At 45.0% G+C, this 26,933-nt stretch overlaps 1 protein-coding gene across 5 annotated transcripts; it reads left to right on the top strand.

Moving 5' to 3' along the window:
- Positions 1–1,530: 1,530 nt before the first annotated feature.
- Positions 1,531–26,933, top strand: ZBTB1 (zinc finger and BTB domain containing 1). Of its 5 annotated transcripts, none has more exons than XM_075104113.1 (3): positions 2,193–2,378; positions 12,267–14,006; positions 25,081–26,933. In XM_075104113.1, the coding sequence occupies exons 2-3, from the start codon at positions 12,287–12,289 to the stop codon at positions 25,089–25,091; spliced, it is 1,731 nt and encodes a 576-aa protein (XP_074960214.1). In that variant the 5' UTR covers positions 2,193–2,378; positions 12,267–12,286; the 3' UTR covers positions 25,092–26,933. The 5 variants fall into 5 exon arrangements, with proteins under 5 accessions (XP_074960212.1, XP_074960214.1, XP_074960213.1 ...); XM_075104112.1 differs by having other exon boundaries at positions 12,267–14,178; XM_075104111.1 differs by lacking the exons at positions 2,193–2,378; positions 25,081–26,933 and adding an exon at positions 1,531–1,779 and having other exon boundaries at positions 12,267–14,773.

The following is a 26,933-nucleotide window of genomic DNA, read 5'->3' as shown; positions in this document are numbered from 1 at the left end:
TCCCCAAAAAGGTTGGCAGTAGGTGGCTCAAGGTTTTGTACTCTGTTCTGGGTTATTTAACATATTTATTAACCCGCGTACAGAGCGAGTAGCTATTTGCAGATGGCATGTTATTTATTTAAATGATTAATTATTTACACGTTATTTAGGTTGACTCCAGTCCAAAGAGGACTCTGAAGAGCTTCAGAGAAACTGGAGCCAAAATGATGGAAGCGATGGTGAAAAATGAAATTTGGTGTTTTGCTATGAAACCCAGGCGATGATGTCATAGGCCTCAGCAGATATCAAGTGATACAGCCTATGCCAAGGGGTCAAAAAAAAGAGCAGGACATAATCATGGCTACCTTTATGAATGCTGCTGCTCCTCTGTGGCCAGAAAATATCAGTAAAATAAAAGAATTATAAAGGCAAGTGTAGTGGGAGGGCCCTGAGAGAGTGGGGACTCTGACAAGGGGGGCTGCCTTGTGCCCCATCTTACCGGAGGTGGCAGAGGCTCCCGGCGTGACGCACGTGGGAGGGCTGGGACGGGGCGAGAGCCTGCGCAAGCCCCACATGGGTGCTCTTCGCTTGTGCTGCCCTGAGAAGTGTAAGGAGCTGGAGAGAAAAAGACCCCTGAGCCACGAGAAAAACAACTTTTTGTGTGATTCAAAAACCACAGCTGTGTCAGCTTATGGAGGCCATTTATTTAACTTCCTATAAAACAGGAAAACCTATGAAGAAGTTGTAATTTGGGGGTCCCTCCACCTTTTGTGGGGGCTCGTGCCTTCCAGCTGTGGGGTTTTTTTTTTTTCCCCCTTGGCACCACTAAAGGCATCACACCCCTGAGCCAAGGCTGGAGCACAGGGAGGGGGGAATCAAGGGGATTTTTTTGGAGACACATTTTGAAAGCTTTACTTTTATTCCATGGTGGTTAGAAAATCCCCAGACAGTCCGGGGAGGGAGGGGTGACGTCCCATTTGGAAACTAGGATTCTCTTCATTGGGTTTGTCCTGTTTGCTTTCACGGTGGAGGGGTGCTTCAGGAAAACCTCGGGGGTCACTGAAACAGGGATTGATGCTGGTGCGTTTCAACATTGTGGTATTTTATTTTGTTGCTGTTTTTTGGGTTACTTTTGTAATTTTCGAATCCGTAATCAAATCTTTTAACTTTGCTACTATTAAATTTTCCCCTTTGGCTTGTCTGGAGCCAAGAGGGATATGTTGGGCAAACATGGGATAGTTGCGGCAAACATAAAAACGATGCTATCTCTAGAAACTGTGACTGAATGAAGGAGGTGTGCAGATTAAACACTTCCGATGCTTGCATGGAATGACAAATGTCACTCTGAGGGCGGAAAAGTCAAGTGGCAAGACCGGGAGGAAAGCCTGACCTGGCTTATGTTTGCTCGCAGCCTGGTGGCAGGTAGCAGAGGGGCTGCCTGCAGCTTCAGGAAATCCCAATTGCTCACACGGGCGAGTTCAAGAGGAGGTGGATGTCGTTAGGCAGGAGGGGTCCAGGGAGTGATGGGAAGAGGGCCTGGGAAAGCTCCTAGGAAGATGGAAAGAATATAAAGCAAGCCCTGTTCTCGGGGTCTGTGATAAAGCAGGGCAGTGGGTGCCAGCACCGTAAGGCTCCAAGAGGGAAGGTGGCGATGTTAATGTGTGAAATTGCAGCAAAAAGGAAACACTTTCTCATGCGACTCGCAGTTGCTTTTCTTGCAACTTGCAATTAAACTGTCGCGCAGGCGGGAGGCCGTGAGGCTGCGGACACGGAGCTCCAGCGCTGGACACATCCAGAGGGGTAACCGAGACCCCCGTTACCGCCCGTCACGGCTGGTTTGAGGGACGAGGACGCCCCGTTTGGGGGGGGCGAGACCTGCAACCCGGGGAAGGGGTGGGTGGGCTTCCATCCGCCCCTCCGGCTCGGCGGGGGCCGGGAGAGGAGCGGGTGGGGGCAGCCCGGCAGCGGGGGTCCCTGGTGGGCGCTGCCCCGCGCCCCGGGGGGGGCTTCGCCGGGGGGTTGGGGGGCGGCGGAGGGGCCGGGCTTGCGGCACATGGGGAAGGGGCGCCGGCAGCGCCGGGCCGGGCCGCGGCCCCGCCGCCTCCCCGGCGGCATGGGAGGAGAGGGGAGCGCGGCAGGGAGCCGCCCGCCGGGCCCCGGCATTGGCGGCGGCGCAGCAGCGCTGGCAGCGGCGGGGCCGGGAGCCGCCGGCCGCCGAGGGGAGGGGTCCGGCTCCGTGCGGTCGCGGCGGAGCCGGCGCTGCGGCAGCAGCAGGCGCGGCGGGGCGGAAGTCCTTTGTTGCAGCCGCGGCGGCAGCAGCAGCAGCAGCAGCAGCAGCAGCGGCGGGAGCGGCGCGGGCGGCTCCCCCTCGGCGGCCGCCGTCTCTCCCCGCGCCGCGGGTAAGCGGGGCTGCGCGACCCTCCGCGCCCCGGCCCCGCCGGGGACCGCCGCCGGGCGCTGGGGAGGTGGGAGGCAGAGGGGAGGCGGGGGGGGTGGGCGGCGTGGCGGCGGCGGCCGCAGCTCCGCCGGCGGCGGGAGGTGGGAAGTGCGGAGAGGCGCCGGCCGCGGCATGGCCCGGCGCGCGCGGTGCGGGGCGGCCCGCCATAGTGGCGCGGGCCGTGTGCTGTGTGTGCGGGGGGGGGGGGAGGGAAGCGGCAGTGCCAGGTAGGGGCTTTCCAGGCGCCGCCGGTTCCTTGGCGAGCGTCCGCCGCCGCGGTGACCTTGCGCCCGGCGGCCTGGCGCGGCGCGGCGCCGCCCCGGGGTACGCGGGGGCCGAGCGGCGGCGGCGGCGCGGCGGGCCCGGCGCGGTTCTCCCGGGGCGGCGGGGGCCGCGCTCCACCTGCGGGGCGGCGGGGGCGGGCGGCGGCGGGGCCCCGCGGAAGCGGGCGGGGGGATGCTGCGCCGCTTGGCGGGGCGCCGGCGCCGAGAACCGAGAGGCGGCCTAGGGAGGCGCGGCGGCGTGAGGCGAGGACGGGGACCGCGCTGCCCTAGTTACTCCCGGGCTTAAAGTCACGTTAAACATCCCGAGCGCCGTTATCGCAGCCCTGCCCCGTCCCCCGTCCCCCCCCCACCCCCCGCCCCCAGCAGGCCCGCGATCCGAGCGCTGCGGTCTTTTTTTCTTAAAAAAAAACAAAAAAACAAAACCACAACCAAACCCCTCAGAACTTCGAGTGAGTTGCAGCAGTTTAGCGAAAAACCGAGCTGCAGCCTGGAGGGAACGCTCCACCCTGCCAGGCAGGAGACTTGGGTTTCACTCGGGGCTGGCAGTGCACAGGATCGCCTCGGAGGCGGCTGGAAAGGAAGGAGAATAGTTTTGTCACATAAAAACAAGCCCTGTGTTGCTCTGGGAGTGGTGTCGAAAGTCTCGTTCCTCAAAGGACTCCTCTTTTCTTCTCGGATAGAAAGGTAGTAAAAAGAGTAGAGGAAAGGGGACTCAAAACGCTGTGCTTTTGGGGCCAGGGTTTTATTCCTTTCTTTTTTTTCAGGATTTTTTCTAGCTCACATTCTCAAGTTTGGCCTGTTTGTTGGCTGATAGACAAACACCGGTTCTTCTTGACACGTAGGCATTGGTAAACGGATAGCACGGGTTGGATGCTGTTTAATATTTGGATATTTACTGCCAGATTATGTCATTTGCTTGCATTATTTCCTTTGCACTAGAGTATCGCAAGGTACAGCACATACTGCAAAATTATCCCGGGCTGCAACAGTGTGGTGTTCCTTAGGCATTTAATTACATTAAACAAACATTCCTTTAATTAAAGGTGTTTGTTTAACATTCCTCATTACAGCTCTTGGAAAAACCCACACAGCAGCCGTGAGCAGGGGGGATGCGGGCTTCTCATTTTTACTGAATTACAACTTAAGCTTTCATGGTGAGCGGGGGAGAGGCGTTGAGACCATATGGCCGTAGGGAAAACCGGCCAAATGCGAACGGTTGCAGCGCTGGCAGAGACTTTGCTAGGCAGCAGCATAGCACGTTGACAAGATCGTGGAGAGGTTTTTGGATGACTGACCAGAAAACCTGAGGAGTAACAAGTCACGTTAGTTGCCCTCTGCTGCTGTTGGAGGTAGCAGGGAGCCAGCAGGCACTGGCGCAGAGCAGGGGGTTTGAATGGGTGAGGGGTGGCTGCAGGAGGATGTCAGTAAAGAGGACATGGGTTGGTGCTGCGTAGGAAGCTCGGAGGAGTAACAGAAGCCCCTTCTTCCTGGTAGCCGGAAAGTTTTATGTGGAATAAGATCACAGGCTTAACAGATGCTTGAGCTCTGCTTGCACAAGTCTTTTCTTCATGCCATGTTGTCACTGGCACAGGAATTTGCAGCAATTAAGTTGAGAATTATCATATCAACCAGTGATTTGGGTTTTTAGATGCTTTCTTACTTGAACGTGTGAGGTTAACTGATTCTTTCACAGATTTACATTGTTGCTGACAGTGGAGAGCCCTGAAAGTCCAAGATGGACAAAGCCTTAAGAGTTACTTTTCTGATGTGTAGAAGCAAAAGAGCTGCTCAGAATTGAGATAATGAAAGTTTCCTGATAAAAATCCCGGTGTCCTTTCTCTTAGTTGTTACAGCTGGACCTCTCACCAGTGTCCTTCCGGGCCTCACACGCATGTAGCATGAGAAGCCCCATGTGCGTTTCTCTGTTTGACCAGTGGTTCCCCAGCGGTTGGGTTATCCTGCCCTGCCTCTGCTTGGGCACGTTGAACACCGTCACCCAAAGAGTTCTGCGGCAGACACAGTGTGTGGGCACAACAGCTGACATAATTTGCATGAAGACCATTTATATCCTCAAATTTGTCTGGTAATTTTTTCTTCATGCATGTTGTGCCATTGTAAAACTCTATAGAATTATCTGGCCATTGCCTTTTTTCCTATGTTAAACCTGTTTCATTGGACAGAGACTGTGGTGGCTTGATTTTTTTTTTATGTGCTGCAAGTAAAATGTGAAGCGTTTAAGACCAGAAGAAGTCAGTGAAGTCTGAAGTCTGACCTGTGCATCGCAAGATACCGTGCTTCACTCGTGCATCCGGCAAGTTGTTACACCAAAGTACGACTTGTATTTAGCCCGGGATGCTTTCCTGGAAGGCACGTGCATCTTCATTTGAGGGCTTAAGAGATGGCTGAACCACCAACATCCCTCTTGAAGTTGAAAGTTAGGGTAACTGGGAGAGCCTAGATAAAAAGGCTCATCTTTCTGCTACAAGCCATAAATGGGGTGTCATAATCTTTTTCTCCACTAATTGTTTCTTTTAAACATACCATTACCATGTTGCCTGACAGCTTTTTACAACTGTAAAGGTCTCAGATAAAAGATAACTGTGACTTTCTATAGAAATCCTTTGTGGCTAGCGAATTACTTTAAAAAAACCAAACTACTGCATAAGCTCTCCATAGTACTTTTACCCCATAGGTCTGATGTAAAGTTGTTTGAAGTTGAGATGGGCCTTTAGCGCAAACTCCGCGATCTCAGTTTATTCACTCATGCTTCTCTGACACCTTATTCCTCGACTTCTGATGAGTGTTCTTACCAAAGATTATTTAGTACATCTTAACTAATTCCCAATTAGCAGCTGAGAATCATAACTTGCTAAATTTTGGCAGCTCTTTCTCATCTGGGGACATGAATGCTGAATCAGCGGAGGATGGCCTGCTGAGGAGGGGATCGCGTGGCTCCGACAGCTTGTGGTTGGGGGCTCTGGAGCATCTTACCTTTCCCTCGTTCAGGTCTCGCCCAGGTGTCAGCTAAAACTTGTTTCTGTACATTGGCCACAAGTTTGTTTAAAACAAGTTGATTCAGCCATCGGGATGTGTCTGAAGATCAGTATCTACATCAGTGGAAATGGCTTCACAGCTAGCATGCCTGAAGGGAGCTGATTGGAAGGGCTGTGGGAGGAGGATAAATTATACCTTCGGTCCTTCATAGTCCAAATACTGGAGCTTAATTAGATTTTCCCTGGCAGTGCATGGAATTCCCGTAATTGTTTTAATTCACGATCAAGGCTACACTTGCAATGCAAACTGCATCTTATCCATACCTGCTGCTGCGGTGGACAGTGGTCACCTGGCCCCAAGTTCTTTGCCCTTTTTGCAATGTTTGTGTAAACTGGTGTACCTTTTTGGACTCCACAGTACCAGCGTAATCTCGGTGGCTCCCTCCTGAGTATGCCTAGATAAATGTTGTAGCCTGTCGACAGTTCTGTGGTCAACGCACTAGCTGAACGCCTGAACTTCTCAGGCATCATGCAGAGAATTTACATGTGTTGGGTAGGATATTCTTCTGAGCATCTAGATGCTGCCATTTAGGAATCCAGATTCTTTGGTGGATCTGACCCACAGAGGCAAAATAACTAGGGAGGAGAGTTCTTGGGGACCACACCAGCGTGGGATATGGTGTCAGACTGCAATGGGGAATTTGCTTTCTGCTGCCCACACGCTTGTTTCTTTGGATAACTGGGCGTTGTTTTCTTGAGGTTTTCCAGTCTCAGTTTCTATTAGCACCAAATTCTCTGCTCATTTATTATACTTTTGTCCAGCCTGCTCTTGGTTTCCAAAGAAAAGCAGCCAGTAACTAAGCATGTAAGCGCTCTGTTTTTGCCTGCTCAGCAGTGGAAATGCTGGGTTTTGAAAACCACCTACTAATTTTAGGAGCCGAAAGGCTCCTAAATTCTGAACCTTGTGGTACATCTTTTTTAAAGACAGAGAAGTTAACAAAAGAACTTTACCAGTTCTTTGCTTGAGGACTTTTTTTACTACTTCAAAATTTTCTGAGATGTTTTAAACCTAAATGTGAGGAAATGACAAAAAGCATGGAGCTATAGTAAATACCTGTGCACTCCTGTTAGCAGACTTATCAACAACATATTTCGTTAGTGTAATAGCACAACTTACCTTTTTCATGGTGACATCAGAAGAGTAATAGTAATAGTATGTGTGTGGTGGCTCAAAAGAAAAGAAAAAAATCTGGTGGCTGAAAACCAGCCTGATTCAAAGCATGACAGTGTAAAAACAAACATTTACTAGGAAAATAAAATGTATATGGAGACTTTGAGTTTGCAAACAGGAGTGAAATTACCTGACTCAAGGATCTTCGCTTTTCGTTTTCATATCAGGTGCTTTCCTAGCATATTTTTTCAGAACACCTCTGCATCGTTCAGTATTGCTTACAGCATGGCCCATTGCTGTGTTCACTGCACAAACCGATCATTGCTGAAGATGGAGTTATTTGTGTTCCTTGTGGACTTTCCTGTGCTGTTTGTGACTATGGTGTTTGGGTTATTCATAAAGGCAGCGTGCTAGTCTGTCAGGCAAGCATCTGGCATTTCTCCTCTTTCTGAAATAAAAAAAGAGTCAGAGAGGATCAGAAATACTTACAAATTTTGGATTGACAAACTTGCCTGCATAAAGCTTTAATTTTTCAAGATACTTGGTGATTAATATATACAGAGGAAGCTCCCATGGGCCTCAGTTGCTGGTGGTGATGTTTCCCAGTGTGAAGAAATTGGACATCCAAGAAGTGCAAGCCAGACTTAAAAAGACCAACCAGCCAAACAAACAAAACCCAAACACAAGGTTGAAATGATTTGTCCTGGCCCTGATGGCAATGGGACGCTGTTCTGCAAGGCAGTGTTCATTGCTCTGACATTCTCCTTTTTGTCCCCCGGTCTCATTGACTTCAGATCTTCCAAATGCTCTGCCAGCTGAGCAGGGATCTTGTGTTGTTGCTGTTCAGATCCATCCCTGGACAGATCTAGAGGATGCATTGAGTAAAGAAGGGAGCCTTTGGTAAGAGGAGGGCTGGAAGACTGTACTGCAATATATACATAAATGGCAGCTGAATTAATCCTCTGTTAATTACAGCATTTCTTGTGTATACACTTAACTTTGACACCTTGGGTTTTCTGTTAAAAAGGACCTGGTTTTATTCTAACGCCTGCTTTTCTTCCAAGGCAAAATTAGAAAATAGTTTGCAGTGTTGAACCACCCACATAGGTGATAAATGCAGATCTCTGCCATTTTAGCAACCAAAGTAACAAAATAATGGTCATTTTCTGAGAGCTTGCTGTTGATGGGAAGGATTTTGTCAGCAAGCCCGTGATATATTTGCTGGTGGTAAAGGGGTGGCAGAATTGGGAGTTTGGGGTTCAATTCCAGCTCTGATGGGGTGAATGCTCTAATTGTTTTCCACCCATTCCCCAGCAAATGCATGTCTACTTTTTTTACCCCTTCTGCCCTAGCCCCTGCAACTTGGTTCGTCCCAGCCCCTTGCCCAAGCACCTTCCCTCCATCATTTAGTCCCTCATTGCAGCCGTTTTTAATTCCCACTGCTGCTTCCTAATCCCAGTCCCCTCCTCTCAGCTCAGTACTCTACTCCCAGCCTGCCTCTCCCTGCCCTCCCGATTTCCAGAGGTTTTCCCTCCCTGATGGTTTCTGATCTCCCTATGGTTTCATTAAGTCTGGTCCTGGGTCTGGCTCTCATCAGCCAGAAGCGGGTGTCTTTTCCATCCAGCTGCCAGGAGGGACGCTAAAACTCAGCAGCGAGTTGTAGTGCAGAGTGATCTCCAGCAAGACCTGCTGCCAGTTCGTGACTTTGTGGAGGTGGCACATAGAATCAAAGAATCACAGAGTGGTTTGGGTTGGAAGGGACCTTTAGAGGCCATCTAGTCCAACCCCCCCTGCAGTGAGCAGGGACATCTTCAACTAGACCAGGTTGCTCAGAGCCCCGTCCAACCTGGCCTTGGGTGTTTCCAGGGGTGGGGCATCTACCACCTCTCTGGGCAACCTGGGCCTGTGTTTCACCACCCTCATTCTAAAAAATTCCTTGTATCTAGTCTAAATGTACCCTCTTGTAGTTCAAAACCATGGCAGAGCTCTGCGCGAAACGGGGGTGTTTACTGCGGGTGGGATGGCTCAGGCAGATCCCCGTGTACAAAGGAGCTGCAGGAGGGTGAAATATTCTCAGTGAGGCTGTACTCTGAGATTTTAGTAACTAACAAAAGTCTTAAGTGTGAACAAACTGATAATTTTTATCTTCTCAAGCTTATAGCTTGGCCAAATTCACGCAGATTTGTATATTGTGACAACATTTCCAAGACATAACACTTTCTCCCATACAAAGTCTCTTTTCAAAGGTTTTGGAAGAGAAACGAATTTTATTTTTAAAAGAAAAAGTAATAATTTACGTATATGAAAGCTTTTTTCTTAGCCTCATTTTTGGAACAGTTTTGGCTGAAATTTTCGGGGTAGGGGTGGGGAAAATCAGATCAGTCCAAAGCAGACAATTCAGAAGGAAAGTTTTGCCTTTGCTGGTTGAAATGTGTCAAAGATTTAAATAGCCCAACACAGGCTCTCATAGTGGGAAGTGTTGGCAGCTGTAAATATATCGTTACATACAGCAGGTTAATACAGCATCAAGAGGGAGAATGCCAGCACTTCTGTTAACATAAATAACTTCAAACATGCTCTATTTCCATACCTATGTGTAGTGCTACCGCAGTAGAGGCCGGGTACGTATGTGAGCACTTCGCTGTCCTGGTCGAGTGACCTCGTGCTCGGGGTTGTTTTTTTCCAGAGTGGTGGTAGGAGGTAGGCGTTGCCAGGGGGTCACTGTTGTGCATCAGGACAGTGCTGAAAGCTCTGCAAGAGTTTCCCTGTCAAAAGGTGAAATATATTTCACCTTTTTCAAAGAAGGAGGAAACTTGGAAATGATGAGTTTGTGTGCTGTCACTCCAGTGGCTGCCAGATCATTCCCACCATGTGGAAATGCCCCAGTTTGTGGGTGTGAGCAGAGAGTTTGTGACCTTTTTAGGTACAGGCTTGCTGCTTGTACTTCTCTTCTGCTCTTGGAAGGTACAATGGAGTACTTTTAGTGCACCAAAAAAGTTTAAATGAAAAAATCAAAACTTACCACTTTATGAGGATGAGATTAAAACCAGCTGTCCTCAGCCTTTTCTTGTCTTGATGGCAGTTCACACCAAGAGGCCAGTGGTGCCTGAGACTGGATCTTCTCGCTTTCTTGCTAGGTTTTCACTGTTATGATGTGGAAGTTGAAGTCCATTCTTTGTCATTATTCAGCTGCTGTTCTTAATACTGGATACAGGACACTGGATTGTATTTAAATATCTAATGAACTACCTCAAATCCAAAACACTTTAGTGCTTGGAAGAATATGAAATGCCCTTTTATTATTACTTGATGTTGAGAGCTTTGCTGTTTTTCACAGAAACATCTGAATTCACCCGGTGACTTAGACAATAGTCAATCTCCTGCAGAAAAGACCTGAAGTTGTTTCAGAGATTCTCCTACTTTGAAAGCCACCCTTTTGCAAGTTAGTAAAAAAGCCATTAAATTAATTTCATGATGCAACAAGTTGTATTTCTGCAGTGGGCATCACTGGGCCAAACCAGTCAGAGAATTATTCTGGCAGGGTGCTCGCCTTGAGTTTTGGGTGTGGAGGATTGGGTTGAGAGGAGGGGAGCAGCTGCCATTCAGATGCTTATCATCAGCGTAGTTCGACCCAAATCTCAAAGTTCCTGCGGCCAGACGAGGTCTTGTGCTGGTGGTGATCCGTAAGTACTGCTTAGGGCAGCAGGGAATATTGCTGGGCGCGGTGAGCATGTTCCCATCTTGAGAGCTTGTATGCGTTTCTTCCATGGCAGTCCTTCATGGAATGAACAACAACGGTGACTTAACATTAGGTTTGCTACTTAACAAGCCAGGCAACACTTATGACTTGTGAATTCAACACTAATTGAGGAATTTAATTTCTCCACCTGTTTCCCAGCCTCTAGGAGAAGTAAGCGTTCAGGGGAATACAAGAAATCTGGAGCTTTTTTGTGTGTATTTTGTTTAAATTTTGGACAGTTGAAAGAATGGTTGCAAATCATTCCATGCATTTCAGTGAGTCATAAAATGCCATTTAATATATGTTGTTAGCTAGCCTGTCCTTTATTTGTACAAATCTTTTATAGTTACTTGCATTGTTTGCAATAACCTTTCAAAATGTTAGGAACATTCATTACCGCTTTAGATTTTTCACTTCAGGCAGGGCGTTCTTTATACCTTGTTTCGGTTTGTCACCCCCCTGTGCAGTTAGTACAGATTACGTGTATCAGTAAAGGTTTTCCAAAGTGGGCAGTGACTAGCTGCTGGATCTGGCCACACTCGGTTAAGTTTATCTTCTGTAAATCAAACATGCACCTCCTGTGTACAATACATTTTTCTGAAGTTTTTGTTAACATAAACCATTGTGTTTTCTTCCTCTTTTCTCTTGAGGACAAAATTAGTCCTGTCACGTACAGCAACTTTCAGCACTCACAGACCTTTCCCTCTAGTATTTGTCGAGGCTTCATTTCACTGTGGCTCCACCCCTGGCTTGCTGTCCTTCACAGTGCTCCGTTGCTGAGTTTTTCTTTGACGGTCACCCATCTACATGCTTTGGTTATATTACAGCGCTCTGAACAAGTGGTTTTGAGAGCAGTTGGAGGCACGGCGTGCACCACTTCCTGCCTCTCTGCAGTCCGTGCGGCTGCTGTGCAGCTAGCCTGGTCACCATCTGCAGTGGGCTTGTACGTGGGATGTGCCATCACAGCCGGGCTACCCTCTGCTTCTGAGAATGCGTTTGAGTTTGCAGTTCTGGTTTGCAAGATGCCCTGCAGATAAGGTTGAGACCGTCCCTGAGCTGCCCTGAAGAGCAAAAAGCGTGTGCATGTAGCTTGTATGGATGTTCCACAGATAAATCATCTTAGTTTCCTTTAATGGGGAGGGAAAGACCAGTTTGAGCCTGGCCTGGTTTCCAGTATGTGTTGCATCATATGCCTGTTGGACTGACAGGTGAAAAAGGCAAGTTGAAACTGAAGAATGGTTTCTTACCGTCCGCTTACCTTGTATAGGTATTGTCCCGGGGCCATCTTACAGAGCTCTACCCTATGAAGTTTTTGAAGTTCTGCATTCAGAATTCATATCTGAAAATCTTGGCTGTAGGGCTTTGAGATATATTTACTAATTTATATTCTAGCAGCGTTGTCCTGATTGACATGTGTGGTGGTTATGTTTATTAGTTTACTAGTCTTGTAAGTCTAGTGGTGAGAACGTGGAATTATGGATGTTTTCACTGGCATCAATAATCGTAGTAGTTACCAGCAAAGATCTCCACACAGGAAGCTGTACCACAAACAGCGTGAGAATAGGGAGATACAGAGAAGGAAACGATGGCAATTCCTCCCTGTGTTTAAGTGCGTTTTGCTTTTTGCGCATATGATTTAACAGATGTCTTCTTCTTTATGCAGGGCTGTAATTGAAGTACAAGATGGCAAGAACCAGCCACAGCAACTATGTCCTTCAGCAGCTAAACAACCAAAGAGAGTGGGGCTTTCTGTGCGACTGCTGTATCGCTATCGATGATATTTATTTTCAAGCACATAAAGCAGTTCTTGCTGCATGCAGCTCCTATTTTAGGATGTTTTTTATGAACCATCAACACACTACGGCCCAGCTGAATCTAAGCAACATGAAGATTAGTGCTGAATGCTTTGATCTTATTTTACAGTTCATGTATTTAGGAAAAATTATGACAGCCCCTGCCAATTTTGAGCAATTTAAAGTGGCCATGAACTATTTACAGCTATATAATGTACCTGAATGTCTAGAAGATATACAGGATACAGACTCATCTAGTTTAAAATGTTCATCTTCTGCCTCTAGCACCCAGAATAGTAAAATGATATTTGGCGTGAGAATGTATGAAGACACGCTTGCTAGAAATGGCAGCGAAGCAAACAGGTGGGGCATGGAGCCGCCAAGTTCAACAGTAAATACGTCCCATAACAAAGAGCCTGATGAAGAAGCTTTGCAGCTAAGCAGCTTCCCTGAACAACTGTTTGATGTCTGTAAAAAAAGCACCACGTCCAAATTCTCTCACACAAAAGAGCGCGTGTCCCACTCACGCCGTTTTGGAAGAAGCTTCACCTGTGACAGCTGCGGATTTAGTTTTAGCTGTGAAAAGCTACTGGATGAGCACGTGTTAACGTGCACTAACAGGCATTCTTACCAAAGTGCCAGGTACTACAGTGCTGAAAAAATAGACTTTAATGAAAAAGACTCTACTTCTAAAATAATCTCCACACAAACAGAGAAATACAAGGGGGACTCGAGCCAAGCTGCGGATGATTCTTCATCTCCTGTATCAAACATCACAAGCAGAAAAAGCAGCACGGTTGCCTCCGAGACATCAGGTGAGGAAGGAAGTAGAGCCTCTGAGAGGAAGAGGATTATCATCAAGATGGAACCAGAGGACAATCCTGCAGATGAGCTGAAGGATTTTAATATTATTAAGGTGACAGATAAAGACTGCAACGAGTCTTCTGACAATGACGACCTAGATGATGAACAGGAAGAGCCGCTTTACAGATACTATGTTGAGGAGGAGATCAGAGAGAAGAGAAATGCTCGGAAGACTTTAAAACCCCGTTTATCCATGGATGAGGATGAAAGAAAGTGCTTGAAAGGTCCACGGCACCTTAACAGGAAGGCTCCTTCAGTGCAGGAAGATGTGGAGAACGCTCCCTGTGAACTTTGTGGGCTAACAATCACTGAGGAAGATTTGTCCTCTCATTATTTGTCCAAACACATAGAAAATATATGTGCTTGTGGCAAGTGTGGTCAAATACTGGTCAAAGGCAAGCAGTTACAAGACCATGCGCAGACCTGTGGAGAACCCCAGGATCTGACCATGAACGGTATCAGAAATTCTGAGGAGAAAATGGACTTAGAAGAAAACCCTGAGGAGCAGTCAGAAATAAGGGACATGATGTTTGCAGAGATGCTAGAGGACTTCAGGGAGAGTCATTTCCAAATGAACAGCCTTCAAAAAAAACAGTTATACAAGCATTCTGCCTGTCCTTTCCGATGCCCTAATTGCGGTCAGCGTTTCGAAACCGAAAACCTAGTGGTTGAACATATGTCAAACTGCCTGGAGCAAGATCTGTTCAAGAACTCCATGATGGAAGAGAATGAGAGGGATCACAGACGTAAGCATTTCTGCAATCTTTGTGGGAAAGGATTTTATCAGCGTTGCCACTTGCGGGAACACTATACCGTTCATACCAAGGAAAAACAGTTTGTTTGTCAGACATGTGGGAAGCAGTTCTTAAGAGAGCGCCAGTTGCGGCTCCACAATGATATGCACAAAGGCATGGCCAGGTATGTCTGTTCCATTTGTGATCAAGGAAACTTCCGAAAACATGACCATGTACGGCATATGATATCTCACTTATCAGCTGGAGAGACTATATGCCAGGTCTGCTTTCAGATATTCCCAAATAATGAGCAACTGGAGCAGCACATGGATGTTCATCTGTATACATGTGGAGTATGTGGAGCAAAGTTTAATTTGAGGAAAGATATGAGATCTCACTATAATGCCAAGCATTTGAAAAGAACATAAGTGTAAACATACTGTTAAAGCATTAAGTTGGCAGCAGAGAGAACACCAAAGCAAGGCATACAGTATAGTAGACAAAAATTGGAGAAAAAAAAAAAAAAGGAAATAAGTCTCTTTTTTATTTTTTTTTTTTAAGACCCTCCTAACCATAGGTGTCTATTTAGGCTCATTAAGTATATAGCTTTGAAGAGCATCATGTGTTTAATTATTACATTTTCACTGTTTCCTAATATCAGTTTCTGTTCTTAATTTTATTGTTTTACTAAGTAGATATAGAAATCATTATTTTTAAACTGTAGATTACAAGCACAATGTTACCCCTAACTGACTGCTATTAAACAGTTCTCGGATCCATGTCCGTAAGATGAGTGCTTTAATATTTCCACGTGTTGTTTCTTCATGTGAAAATTTTAGATCACAGCAATTAATGTGTAAGAACATAATTGTTCATAGTCCCCAAATTAATTTTCAAAATGAAAAACACCCAACCCCAATACCAAGAAATAATCCTTTGCTCTCTGACTCTGCTGTCAGGGCAGAGCTGGCTGTCCTGGTCCTCTGCTTCTTGGCTTTGTTGGAATGTGCATCCCATTGAGATGAGAGCACGTTGAGAGCACGTAGGCTCAGTTAAACCTTGCAGACGTGGACTGGTGTGCGAAAAGGGAAAGGGAGGAATGACTGTTGGGGTAACCAAGGAGGTCCCAGCAGAGTGGTCATTTTTCAGACTTGAAGTCCTAGCAGAACTGTACGACTGACGCTGGCCTTTCGTTTTCTGTCTGTACCTACGTGGGCATATATATAACCTGCTTATACTGATATACAAGGGAAGAGTGGCTGTGGTGGATTGCTAGGAATGCAGAATGGCAATGTGCATTGAAGACTGCATTTCTCAGCCTAGCTGTAAATGGTGCCTTGCTGCTTCTGTTGGAAAGTTAAAAGTGGGATGGGTGTTAAGGTAGTCCCATTGCTTGGGCGGGGAGGGGAAGGGGAAGTGCGGCTCATGTGAACCTTAGTTTTTTTTGTTTCTTGTTTTCATGATACTTTCTGAATGTTCTGTTTTTCAACAAGAAAAGACTGCAGAGTTTGCTTAATAAATGTAAAGACATTTTATGCCTTTTAAGATTCTTTTCTGATTCTAGTATAGCCCTAATCTGTGTAGCTTGTCTCTTAATTTAATTGAATTTAAAAATCCTTCTGAGTACCAGCTGACATCAATTCAGTGAGGCAGTTTGGCCTTTGAGAGAATGACTGGCTTTGACTCTTAGGCACCAGCTGTCTAAACGTTTGTTAAGTGCGTGGTTTTTAATGGGGGGAGGAAAGGATCCTAATACGTAATTGTGGAGAAAATTATTAAAAAATGAAACCTAGCAGTACTTTCTCCCTTTATCAAAAGCAGATCTCCCTTTATCAAAGAGGGTAGTAATGCTGTTTCCCACTGAGCCGTGGAGGGAGGAAAGCAATTTAGATCAACAGTTAAGGCAGTTGGACTAACTGATCGTCGCAGGTCCCTTCCAACTGAAATAATCTGTTCTGTCACCTTACACGCCAGTGGTGGGGTTGAGAACAGCAGCCCAGGAGCTGAGGGTCTAGTCCAGGGCTTTCACTCACTTGCCACTCTTGGAGTTGAGTTTTGATCCCTTGTTGTTTCTTGGGGATTACGAGGGGTATTGAGCTTTTAATGATAGACTATTTAGAGAAATAATACGGTTCAGAATCTCCACTATAACTATTTAAATTAGTAGGAGTTACCTTGCATTTACTCATTTTTAAGTGTGCATTAGAATTTCTCTTGCTTGGTAGACGTGTGCATTTCTGCAGTGATGGAGAAGGGTGCTGCTGCCAGACCTCAGTCCTGAGCCGGCAGCTGGCTCCCCAGGCACTGACTGCTTTGGGTGCAGTTCAGGCCTTTAGCATTTTGCTGTAATGGCTCAGTCCTGTGTTTTCTTGTATGATGCTGAAGCCAACCAAGTCCTGAATAACACTGGGGCCAAAAAGACCACAGACATGAATGCATTCCAGCATTTTGGTTAATTCAGGGCTTCCCTTTTCTTGGGATTTATTCCACATTCCCCATCCCAACCCAGACTGAAGCTCAGTGTGTAAGGGTTCAAAGAATAAGCAGGACAGGTATTTTAACACTTTTCAGCACTGGAATCAGTGCTAAGGTGATTATAAGGCTCTTTGAAAGACAAATATTTAACTATAATGATCATCTTAAAGATGAAGAAGTTGGTCAGGTGCTGTAGTGGAAGAGTTGGGGGGGTTAATACACTGCACACAGCAATTCTCTGACGTGCAGGTTATCCCTTACAGTATCAGCTAAGGCTGGACTGGGAAAAGCAGCCAAGGGAAGTGAGGGAGAACTGGAGGGGGCTGGGTGAGTTGGCAGACGAGTCTTGTGGCGCGGGGCGAGCAGGAGTGAGAAGGCTGAGTGGGAGGGAGTGGCGAAGGCTGGGGGGTCAGGATTAGAGCTGTGCAGTGGGAAGCAAATCCCAAAGGTGGCAGGGAGGGGGTGGCTGGAGGAGCGTAGATGCCTGTGAGCATGACTTGGCTTTGGCTGGGAGAGCTGTCGGCTTGGGTGATCAGCTCACTGCAGCACAAACTGGGAGCGCGGATTGTGTACCAAGTACAGCCAGTCCCTATGCTGGAAGGACTGCGGTGGCACAGCAAAGCCTAGATTAAAGACCTTGTTGAAAAGGAGGAGGTGACCTCTGTGAACTAAGAGATCATTCCTGAATACAGTGAAGGGCTAAGGGTGATTTATGGAGACTCCTGCTCAGGGTCAGGAGCCCTTGTTTACAATGGATTGGTCTGAACTTGACCCAAAAAAGTTTCATAAAAAAAGTTACTTCCTAGTGTAAGTAGACCTGCCAACTACAGAAGTTAAATGGAGGAACTGGGAATGCTGGTATTTATGTGTACTGTCTAACTTTATAAACACCCTGCAATACCTTTTTTTTTCACGTTATAAGCTGTGTTGTAGTAGCCTTTCAAAGGAAAGTTTGTTAAGCCTTTCCAGTTGAACTTGAATTAATGTTTTATCCTGTCCTTGTGAAACAAAACCCAGTGCCTTAGAGTTCACGTGTGTGAACGTCCAGACTAAGGCTCAAAAAGAGCATGAATTGCACTGCAGGGGAGCTTAAGAGTGGATCTACTTGTATGTAGGCAGAGAAAACCAGAATGACTGAAGTAGCCCGAAAAGTGATCCAGGGGAGTACAGGAGAACAAATCAAAGGTACTAAGGCATAAACAAGACAGCCTGGCTTGCAGGTAGATGGGGACAGTGTTTATGGTGATGTGTAAAAGCATGCAGGGAACAGCCTGGTACTACGGAAGTAAAGGCCTGGAGTGACAGGAGGAATTTGGCTGCTGTCAGGAGGGAGAAGGGGTGGGTGCTGAGGCGGCCTGGGCCTGGTCACCCCTGAGGACAGGGGTGTTCTCCCCAGAGGGGACAACATCCGCAGGAGAGTGAAGTGATGGTGTTTCAGTGCTTCTGCCATGATAAAAGTTACTGTGGAGTGGAACGAAAGCAGGCCTGAAAAAAAACCAATTGTAGTTATGATATCCTAGAAGTCTTGCTGTTACTTGGAAGATAGTGAAGGGGGTACAAAAATACTTCATTTAGAGTACTGTTTCCTCCAAAAAATTTGTGCTTCTCAGTCATCATAACATAGTTTGTTTGCATCTCCTTACTGCGCTACGTGGACTGGTAGAGTGTAAAAGGGTCTTTGAGAGCGAAGGTGTAAGCCTAACCCCATTGCACAAGGTGTAGCCAGAACAATGGATGCTCTGACTTATATTTTCAAGTGATTTGCTATTCCTGTTTATGGAGGACCTCTCTCTGTTCTGTTGTTTTCTTGATTGTTGGTAGTGGTGTGGGCTGCAACCCTGAAAATAATTTATTTATAAGTCACCAGCCTAGCTCTTAGCTTTCAGCACTTACTGAAGGTTGAAAAGAGGGAATTCATGAAGGCCTGGAATGAGCTTTAAAATATCAAAAAAGCTCTTGAGATTCTTTTTCAGTTTCAGAGGAGATGTTTCAAATGTTAAAAGATATATGTATACTTGTAAATGCTTATCGGCAACTTGTTAATTCAAAGAGTATTTACATTTGTGTATGATGATATTTGTAGCCAACAGGTCTCTGGAGAAATCTTGATTTGAATAGTTTAGAATATCACAGAATTCTAAGAATTTATGCTTATATTAGGGGACTTCTCTATTTAATGTTTTAATTTAATGGAGAAAATGCAATTCAGCATATTTTTTATTGAAAGCAAAAGACGGAAACTGTACTGCCCTAGAGAATATATTAAAAATACATTGTTATAAAAGTGAATACTTGACTACACTATTGTATTTGAATGCTTTACTGCTAAACCATCGAGAGTATCTTGGCAATTGGTGAGGATGTAAGTTTGCTCCTGAAGGCAGTGCCACCTTGAGCCCTGGCAGCCCTGTCCTCCTCCCCACCTAGTTTCAGCTCTCATATCCCATGTGTGCCACCCTCCCCATTGTCAAAAAGCACGTATTTATGTAGCTTCACAATGAAGTGAATCAAACAACGGCCTTTTTTTTGTTCCCTGTGGGGCTATTTTTTGGCTGGACCAGTCCCTGCTGTGCTTCCCTCTCTGGCTCTATGTCAGATCTTGTGCTAGCACAATAGAAGGGGTGGCATGAGGGGAAGAAATGAGTGGCTGGGAGGGGGCTCGTTTGCTTAAATGAGCTGTGCCAGAACTCAAACCATGTCCCGAGCTTAACTCGGTCTCTATCTCCCCCAAGCATCCTCGTGGAAGCTGAACTCTTACATTCATCTCCTATTTCCTGATAAGGGAAAAAGGCAGCCCAGCCTCTTACATACAAATGAGACACATCTATGCTATCTGCCGTTAGGAGAACTGGAAACCTTCCTGAATTCAGCTCATCCCTCAAATATGCTCTGGTGCTTTCTTAGTCTTTCTTGAAACAGATTATGTAGCACTGCACGCCACTGGGTTTGTGTGGTTGGTCTGGCCCAAGGCCAGGAACAAGCTGGGCCCTTTGTCTGGCTGAACACCAGGAATGGCTCCCACCTTCCTCTGGTCTTCGCGCCCTCCAGCTGTGGGCCCAGATGCAGCTGTGCTGCCGATGTGCTCGGCGGCTGGGCCCCCGCTCTCCTGATGCCCCGTGATCCTCACTGCTGAGAACGTGTGCTTTTCTGCGGGGAGACAGTCATCTCATTTTTGGTCTAATACGGAAAGCTTGGGGTGATTCCTTGCACAGGTTAAAGAGACACTGGCAGTATCTGTTACTATCCCTGTGTGCCTGCTTCTGACTTTTAAGTGCTTCCTAATCTGAAAGGGTTAAGAGTCAAATATTCTGACTTCCCTAATTCTCAGCTGGTTTGATGCTTGTCACAGACTTAAAGGCCTACAAGATGAAGCATGACTAATTTGACTTCATAAAGTCAACTGAAGGCTAGAAATTAGGAACATATTTTTAAAAGCTGACATTTCTGTAGTTTGTGGCTATAAACCAGTTTTCTGTGTTTTCTTCCAACTTCCAAAAAACTAAAATATTGCTGTGCGGTATATCCTTGAGACGTGTTAGTAGGCTGAGATTTTGAAGGGGAAAGATGCCAAAAAACAGGACGCATTTTATAAATTGTCTTCTGCCACTTCTACGGTCACTTCTACAATTCTGGAATTAATTGTGATTTTATTTTGTCATGCAGAAAGACAAATCTTAATTTGTTACAGGGCAGCAGAGCTCATGACTCAGGAGTCAGTTCATCATGACTATAAATATTCAGCCCTGAAACAAACAGCCCATGTTCCTTTTCATGGACTTGAATGACCAGTGCCAACTTTACAAGAGAAATGCTGTCAGATCTTTCTTTGCGTCATTTTTGCCCTCAAATGTCTTGTAGGTTTTTGGTTTGTTTGTTTGGTTGTTTTTTTTAAAATTTAAGTTGTAGGAAAACAATATTGTGCATCATGCTTTTAGAGAAACTTTTCAGTAATCTGTGCACATTCCCTATATAAAAGTAGTTGAAAATATGTTTTTAAAGTTTTGCATTAATGTATTCAAGTGAACGCAACAAAATCATTAGATGAGAGTTTGGCAGATAGTCCAAGGCCAGATTTTGACTGTCTGTTTTGTGTAGCTTGCATGGCACACCTCACCCCAGGAACCTAGAATTTTAGAAGTGGTCAGTATCTTTGATTCTTTGTGAGAAAATGAAAGGGTTTAGTCCTTTCCTGTGCCTTCTGGCCTACTAAAATGATAGTAAATCTTGCTGCAGCTACGACCACAAAAATAATGCTGCATCTAGCATTTCCTATGGGAGAAAAAAAAATAGCCCTTTCAGAGCTGTTCAAGAACTTTACTTCCTTCTGACGTGGTCCTGATGCTGCTATTGTTTTTATTCAAACTCAACTGTGATTTACGTCAATGAGATTTTGGGGTGTACTTTTTCTTTTTGCTCGCAAGTAAGAGATGATCTCAGATAAGTGTGTCTTGTGGTTCTGTAGACACCTGAAGACTCTTGACAGGGAATGAGAAGAGAGCATTCCTTAAAGGCCTCCAAATCCTGGAAGCTGGGTGGATTGTGGGAAGTCCACTGGAAATGGGGACTGTCTGCAAATGCTTGGTTTCTCAACCTGTCTGTCAGGCAAAGTGCCACCAGTGTCAGCAATTGCCAAGGTCTCTGCAGCAGCAGCAGTGTTGCCTACATGAAAGGTGCAAATCTCAGGCTTTCCCCATCTCTTCTCCCCCATCTCCTCTGATGACAAGGTTACTATTTTAAAAATTCATCCTTTTGGCTCTTCTAATTGCCTTCTGGTTTTTTTTGAAATGGGAAGACGTGCTTTCTTCCTGTTTGAAAGCAATAACTAGGGCTAAGAACTTGCCTTTTTTAATAGTTCTCACATTTTCAGTTGAACCTACGCAACTCAGTAATACCTATTCTCTCCTTTTTTAGGTAACCATCCCACTACATTGGGGATGGTCACCAGAGGGACTTCTGCTTCTGACTCCCCAGAAAATGAATGGGAGAAATAATATACTGTCCTTCTCTCCATGGCAAAAGCCCCAAGACCGTGAAAGTTTGTGGAAATGCAGATACGCTGGCTAAAAATAGAGTTTGCTGAATACCATAGATTACTTCTGGTTTTGGCAATAGATACACCAGACTTCTGGTATCGCTTATGCTCCTTCCTTTTACACAAGTCATCGTTAAAACATTTATTTAGGATGCTAAAGATGGAGCCTGTGTTTCCTCCCTGCCTATGGGGTTCCAACTGGTACCTACTGGTACCAGTCCCAACTACCAAACTACTGAGGTTCTGGTTTCTAGCTGTGGATTATTTAATTATTTATACAAAGTTAAAACATTTTAAGAGATGCAATCTAGAATATCCCTCCTTCAGGAAAAGGCTAGATATACTAGTATTGTAGAACGAGGAAATACCGGGTAGGATCCCTTGGAACTGATGAAGAAATTGTCTTAGTATGACCCACAGCTCAGGAGAGAGCTCGGATCTCTGAGCTGTATTGCTATCAAGTAGATGAAATATAATTTGTGTACACTTACAACTGCTGTAAAACATGACACTGGCACAGTCTGCATGCCTGGAAATATGAGGATTAGCCCCACCTAGTCTGCTTTCAGATGGGGTTGTGTTTCACTTAGATTTTACTGGCTGTTGCTAACATGGTCGGTTCTGCCAGAAGAGACAGAGGTCGTGATGAACAGTAACTTAAAAATAAGTCAATTAAGACACAAGCAATCTTACAGTAATTGTTGCAGTTCTTTCAGCTTTAGCTTGCTGTGCAAAGAGTTAAATAGTTCAAAGGCAGTTTCCTTTGGAGAATGTTTATTTGATCAAGTTCAGTGTGGCTTAGACCCCAAATAGAAATATGAGCTTCAAACAGAGCACTACTATGAAAGCAGGAATAGTCTGTGGCCTTCCAGACCTCACAAGCTATGTTGGGTTGTTACACAGAGTCAAAACAAAGATGTCCCTTAAAACACATATACATTAACTCAGTGTCTTTCACAACACCATGATCTTTAATCTCAGATCTGCTTTTCTCCCCAGTCATTGGGGTTGGGCCAAAGGCACTGAGATCCTGGATGAACTATAGACTTCTCAGTAAAAAGCATAGATGGTACGATTGGACCATCAAGCTGCTTAGATCATTAGAGAATGGGCATTGAGTGCTACTGCTCCTATTTACAAAACTTGAAGTACTACATCCTTTGGATTTTGGAATAGTGTTTCTTTGCTTCTTGATTCCCTTTACACTGCAGAAAGCAGGGTGAGGAAGAACCCAGTGGGTGCTTCTCTTTTAAATGGAGCCTGGAATATATTGTTAGCTGGGGTGTTGGGTTTTGGGGTTTTTTTCAGGTCATGAGCTGGCTGAATCTTCAGATTTATAATAAATGTGCTAAGCATTAAAAAAGCATTATTAATACATTAATTTGAGCTACGCCAAGTTCAACCACTTAATATAACAGCCAAACCTATGTAGATGCTCTTAGTACAGGAACCTGATATCATGCCAGATCTGGAGAATTATCTTTGATCTATCTCCAGATCCTTCTTTTATTTGTAAACATCCAGCTAATCACAGACTTCCTCTGACTTTTATGAAGTGGAGGAAACTGCATCCTTCGTAACATCTCTGGAGTGCTTTAACTTTGCAGATGTTCATGGATTTGTGGGATGGGGAGGTATGAGCTCCATCTGGTGGCCAACTGGAAACATGCGTATTTCGATTTAAAAAGCTGAAAAGTTTCTACAGTTGAGCAGAGTTTACTGTGTGAAGAGCGAAACAGATCCTCTTGCAGCTGTGCATTCCTAAAACAACTTATGTTTTTAGGGTAGCTAGAGGATTTTAGAGGCTGGGAGGAAGACACAACATTTTACCTTGCATCTAGCTTACTGTGGGCTAAAAGCTATTACCAGCACCACACCACTGCAGCTGGCACTGATTAACAGTATTTTTGCAGTCTCATGGGGAAAAATGTAATTTAATATTCACAAGCAACCCACCTTCCCACACTCAGAGGTGGTCCCACACAGCACAGTCAGTGTATTTGAGGGTGGTGGTGTAAAGAAGCTCAGTCATGCCGCGTGAGCCGTGTATGATCTGCAAATAACAGAGAGTGACTGGAAAAATGCAGGATGGCAGCTTAAGAAACAGCAATGTTAAACACTGATGTGGCCTGGGGAAAAAATAATGTTCACATGCATACTGTAGTTAGAATATCTTTTTTTCTGTCATTAGTTTACAAACAGAAAAGGCATTTCCTGACCTTTGAGCTAGTCAAATATGAGCTACTTGGAGATAACAGCATCAGTCCAATGAATTCCCCTCCAAGAGTCAAAGAATGTATTAGGTAGACAGAGGGACTTGATGCCAGAACCAGCAGTACGTTGTACATTTGCACAAGACCCACTTCCTCATGTTTGGATCGCCCTCCTGGCTTGAAACAAAAGCCGTTTGTCCCAGGTTGCTTCTTTGCCCACCATCAGGTACGTGATGTGGCACAGAGGGCAGATAGAACACAGTTCTGGGCCTGGCGTAGGCTGTGAGGGCCTGGCTGCATGTCACATGGGGCATCCTATAGTGCTCACTGAAGTGTGATGCACCACTCCCAAGGCTTTCCTCTCAAAGGTGTGCCAGGAAATTCAGCCCTGAGCTGGCCTTGAGGATGCTCTAGCAGGTAAGTAATGCAGACAGCTGATAAACCTGGCTTCATGTGCAGCCTTGAAGCCTTTCCTGCTCTGCAGTGTAGACACAACCACTTGGTCCAGGGCTGCCATGCTGTGCACAGAAACATCAAGTGTAAATTAGCCAGAAGCAGGACAATCATATACTTTGTACAATGTGATTTACATAGACAGAGAAAGAAGTCAGTGTACCAAGAAAAAAACCCAAGGATTGTCTTTAAAAGTTACATCCACATGTTTCCAATTTTTCGACTGTTTTATCAGATATAAAGCTGCTCATATTTTCATAAATCAGTTTGGTCAAAAGAGACTTACAGGAATTGTAAATATTTATATCCTTTATCCGCATTTAACCTAAAATAAGAATTTGGAGAGGGGTGTTAGGTAAATATATAACAGCGTCTCTGAGTTAGGCAAGAGGGGGGGGAACCCCAAACAGAGGCAAATATGAAGCAGTAAGAAGTATTCCAGGGTGGGGGTGCTCCAAGCTATGAGACGTCCAGGCTGAGGGGAAATAATACTTGTGCAATTTTTTGAGAATCCACTAAGCCGAGCCATAAACCACTGCTGGAAAGTAACACATACAGTGTCAAAAATAACTTCTGGGAGGCTTGGGAAGTGAAGTTTTTCTTCAGCAAATCTTCAGGTGTTTTGAAAATGGAAGGCAAAGGAGAAGGAAACAAACAAACGTTTCTGAAACAAGATCAAAACATTGTTATAGGTTGTGTTTTGGTGGGGTAGGGGTTGAAGGAAATGAATCGTGGCTTTTAAACAGAGTTCCTGACTGTGGTGGGTGCTCTGAATATAACTGAAGGATGGGTATTTAGAGCAAAACCACACCATAGTGAGGTGGGAGGGACCACATCATGCTAGCAAATACAGTACTGGAGTGTGGGCTTCTGACTTTTAATATTTTTCTTGCATTTCTTTTCTGCATGGCAGTAGTGAAATAGGGACTTCTAAGCTTCTGAACAACTGAGAGAACCAGGTTTGAAGAAGACATGAGGAAGAACTGGTCGGCAAAGATTTCATAAAAACTCAGAACCGCTTGTGCCAGCTCTGAATTGGCACCACCTTTGCTTTTTTGACATACTGCAGCAGTCGCAAAAGGCACCAAAGCAGTCAAATTAGAACATGCAGTAAAAGTTGTTTTGGACTCTTCTCTGTATTATAAAACTTACTTTCTTGTGACTATTATTTACACCTGTTAAAAACAAATTTGAAGTCTCCTTTGATGGAGCAGACAGCCAAAAGAGGCAGATGCCAGGTGTTAAGGGCTGCTATTCACGTGCTGGAGTGCTCCTTTTCTGAAATGAAGCTTCTTAGAGTTTCTGTCAAAACTGTTTAGATTTTTTTAGTTCAAACATTAGAAGTGTATACTCATGAAATAAAACTTATGTATTTTCAGACAGTTACAATGCTAAACTATCAAGTGTTTAAAAAGAGAAAAAAATTAATCTGGAAGAGAAGGTGAAAAAAATCTTAAAAACTGAGGACTGAGGGTCCCTGAGGAAGGACAGGATGGTGAGAAAGATCCAGCTGACCTGATTCCCCCTGCTGCCATGATCATCATTTGCAAGCTGAAGAGGACCTCCCACGGAGCACAGTGCTTGTATGTGGAGAGTAAAGAAATGGTGCTCTGGTCTTATTACAAGAATGGTGAAAAAATTTTACCACAAAGGAGATGAGTAAATGTGAAATAATCTTCAGAGGGCACAGGGTGCACCTTGTTCTGGATCTAAGCCTCACAAAAGCTGGCTTGAAGAGAAGAATCAGGCATTCATGTTCAGATTGGAGCATTTTAGGAATCCTAATGTTTCCAGCTAAATTAGTGGGGGGAAAAAAAGCCTAACCAAAAAACCAACGAGGCAATAAATGCTTCAAATTAGGGCCAGCATGGATTTAAAAAAATATTAATTTCTTTTCCTTCCCCCAGACAACAGTGGATCAGATTGAGACACATAAGCAGACTAAACATGCTGATCTATATTCTGCTGTAGTTACGCATCTTACTAATTCTACTCATGACTATAAAAGGATGTTTCATTGTTCAGTATAACTGTTATCTCAAAAAGAGTCTGTCTATAATTTTATTTATAATTGGCATCATTTTCATTACTGTTGTTATGAAGTGTGTAAAATATTGTCTGTATTGCAGCTTGTATAGGGCATGTGTCTGTGCTTGCTTTACTCTTTTTGAGTTTATAAAGTTGCTATACAAATGCAAGAAAAGATGTTCAGATATCTTTGAATGTGGTTGCTTAATCTAATTACATAGGCCCAAACATTCAGCATATAGATGTTGAAGGTATAGGCTCTATTAACACATAACACCTTAAACATTAATATCGGCATTTAAAAAGCCTTAAGTGTGACACTGGAATGCCGACACTTCTGTCCCAGTGGCTGTGCTGGAGCAAAGGGGAAGACGGTGAATATCTGGGCAAAGCCAGATACCACTTGGGACTCTGCAGGGAGAAGGCATGACATAGCTGGGAAGTCTAATAGAAAATGGGATGTCCTTTCCATAGAGGACAGGAAAGATCTTCACGGTAGGACCACCAGAAAGCAGAGGAGAGACGGGAAATATGTTGATAGCATCACCTTAAGACAGGCCTTCAACAATATACTAAGCATAGGACATCTAGAACAGGCTGTGACTGTTCTGTAACTTAGCAATTATTTGTAGTCTGTGTAGAGAGTCAATGAAGACATTCCAGGTTAGTTTTCATCATCTTTAAAGCTTATTCTGTGCTTTGATGCAGTATCTTTAATAAACTATTCTTACAAATCTG

Source organism: Phalacrocorax aristotelis, chromosome 9 (assembly GCF_949628215.1).
Source record: "Phalacrocorax aristotelis chromosome 9, bGulAri2.1, whole genome shotgun sequence".
Taxonomy (NCBI): domain Eukaryota; kingdom Metazoa; phylum Chordata; class Aves; order Suliformes; family Phalacrocoracidae; genus Phalacrocorax; species Phalacrocorax aristotelis.
The sequence above is the reverse complement of the archived record's forward strand: the minus strand, read 5'-3'. Positions and strand labels throughout refer to the sequence as shown.

Bases quoted from the DNA above. Each gene is read 5' to 3' on its own strand.
- ZBTB1 (XM_075104111.1), top strand. From the start codon at position 12,287: ATGGCAAGAACCAGCCACAGCAACTATGTCCTTCAGCAGCTAAACAAC.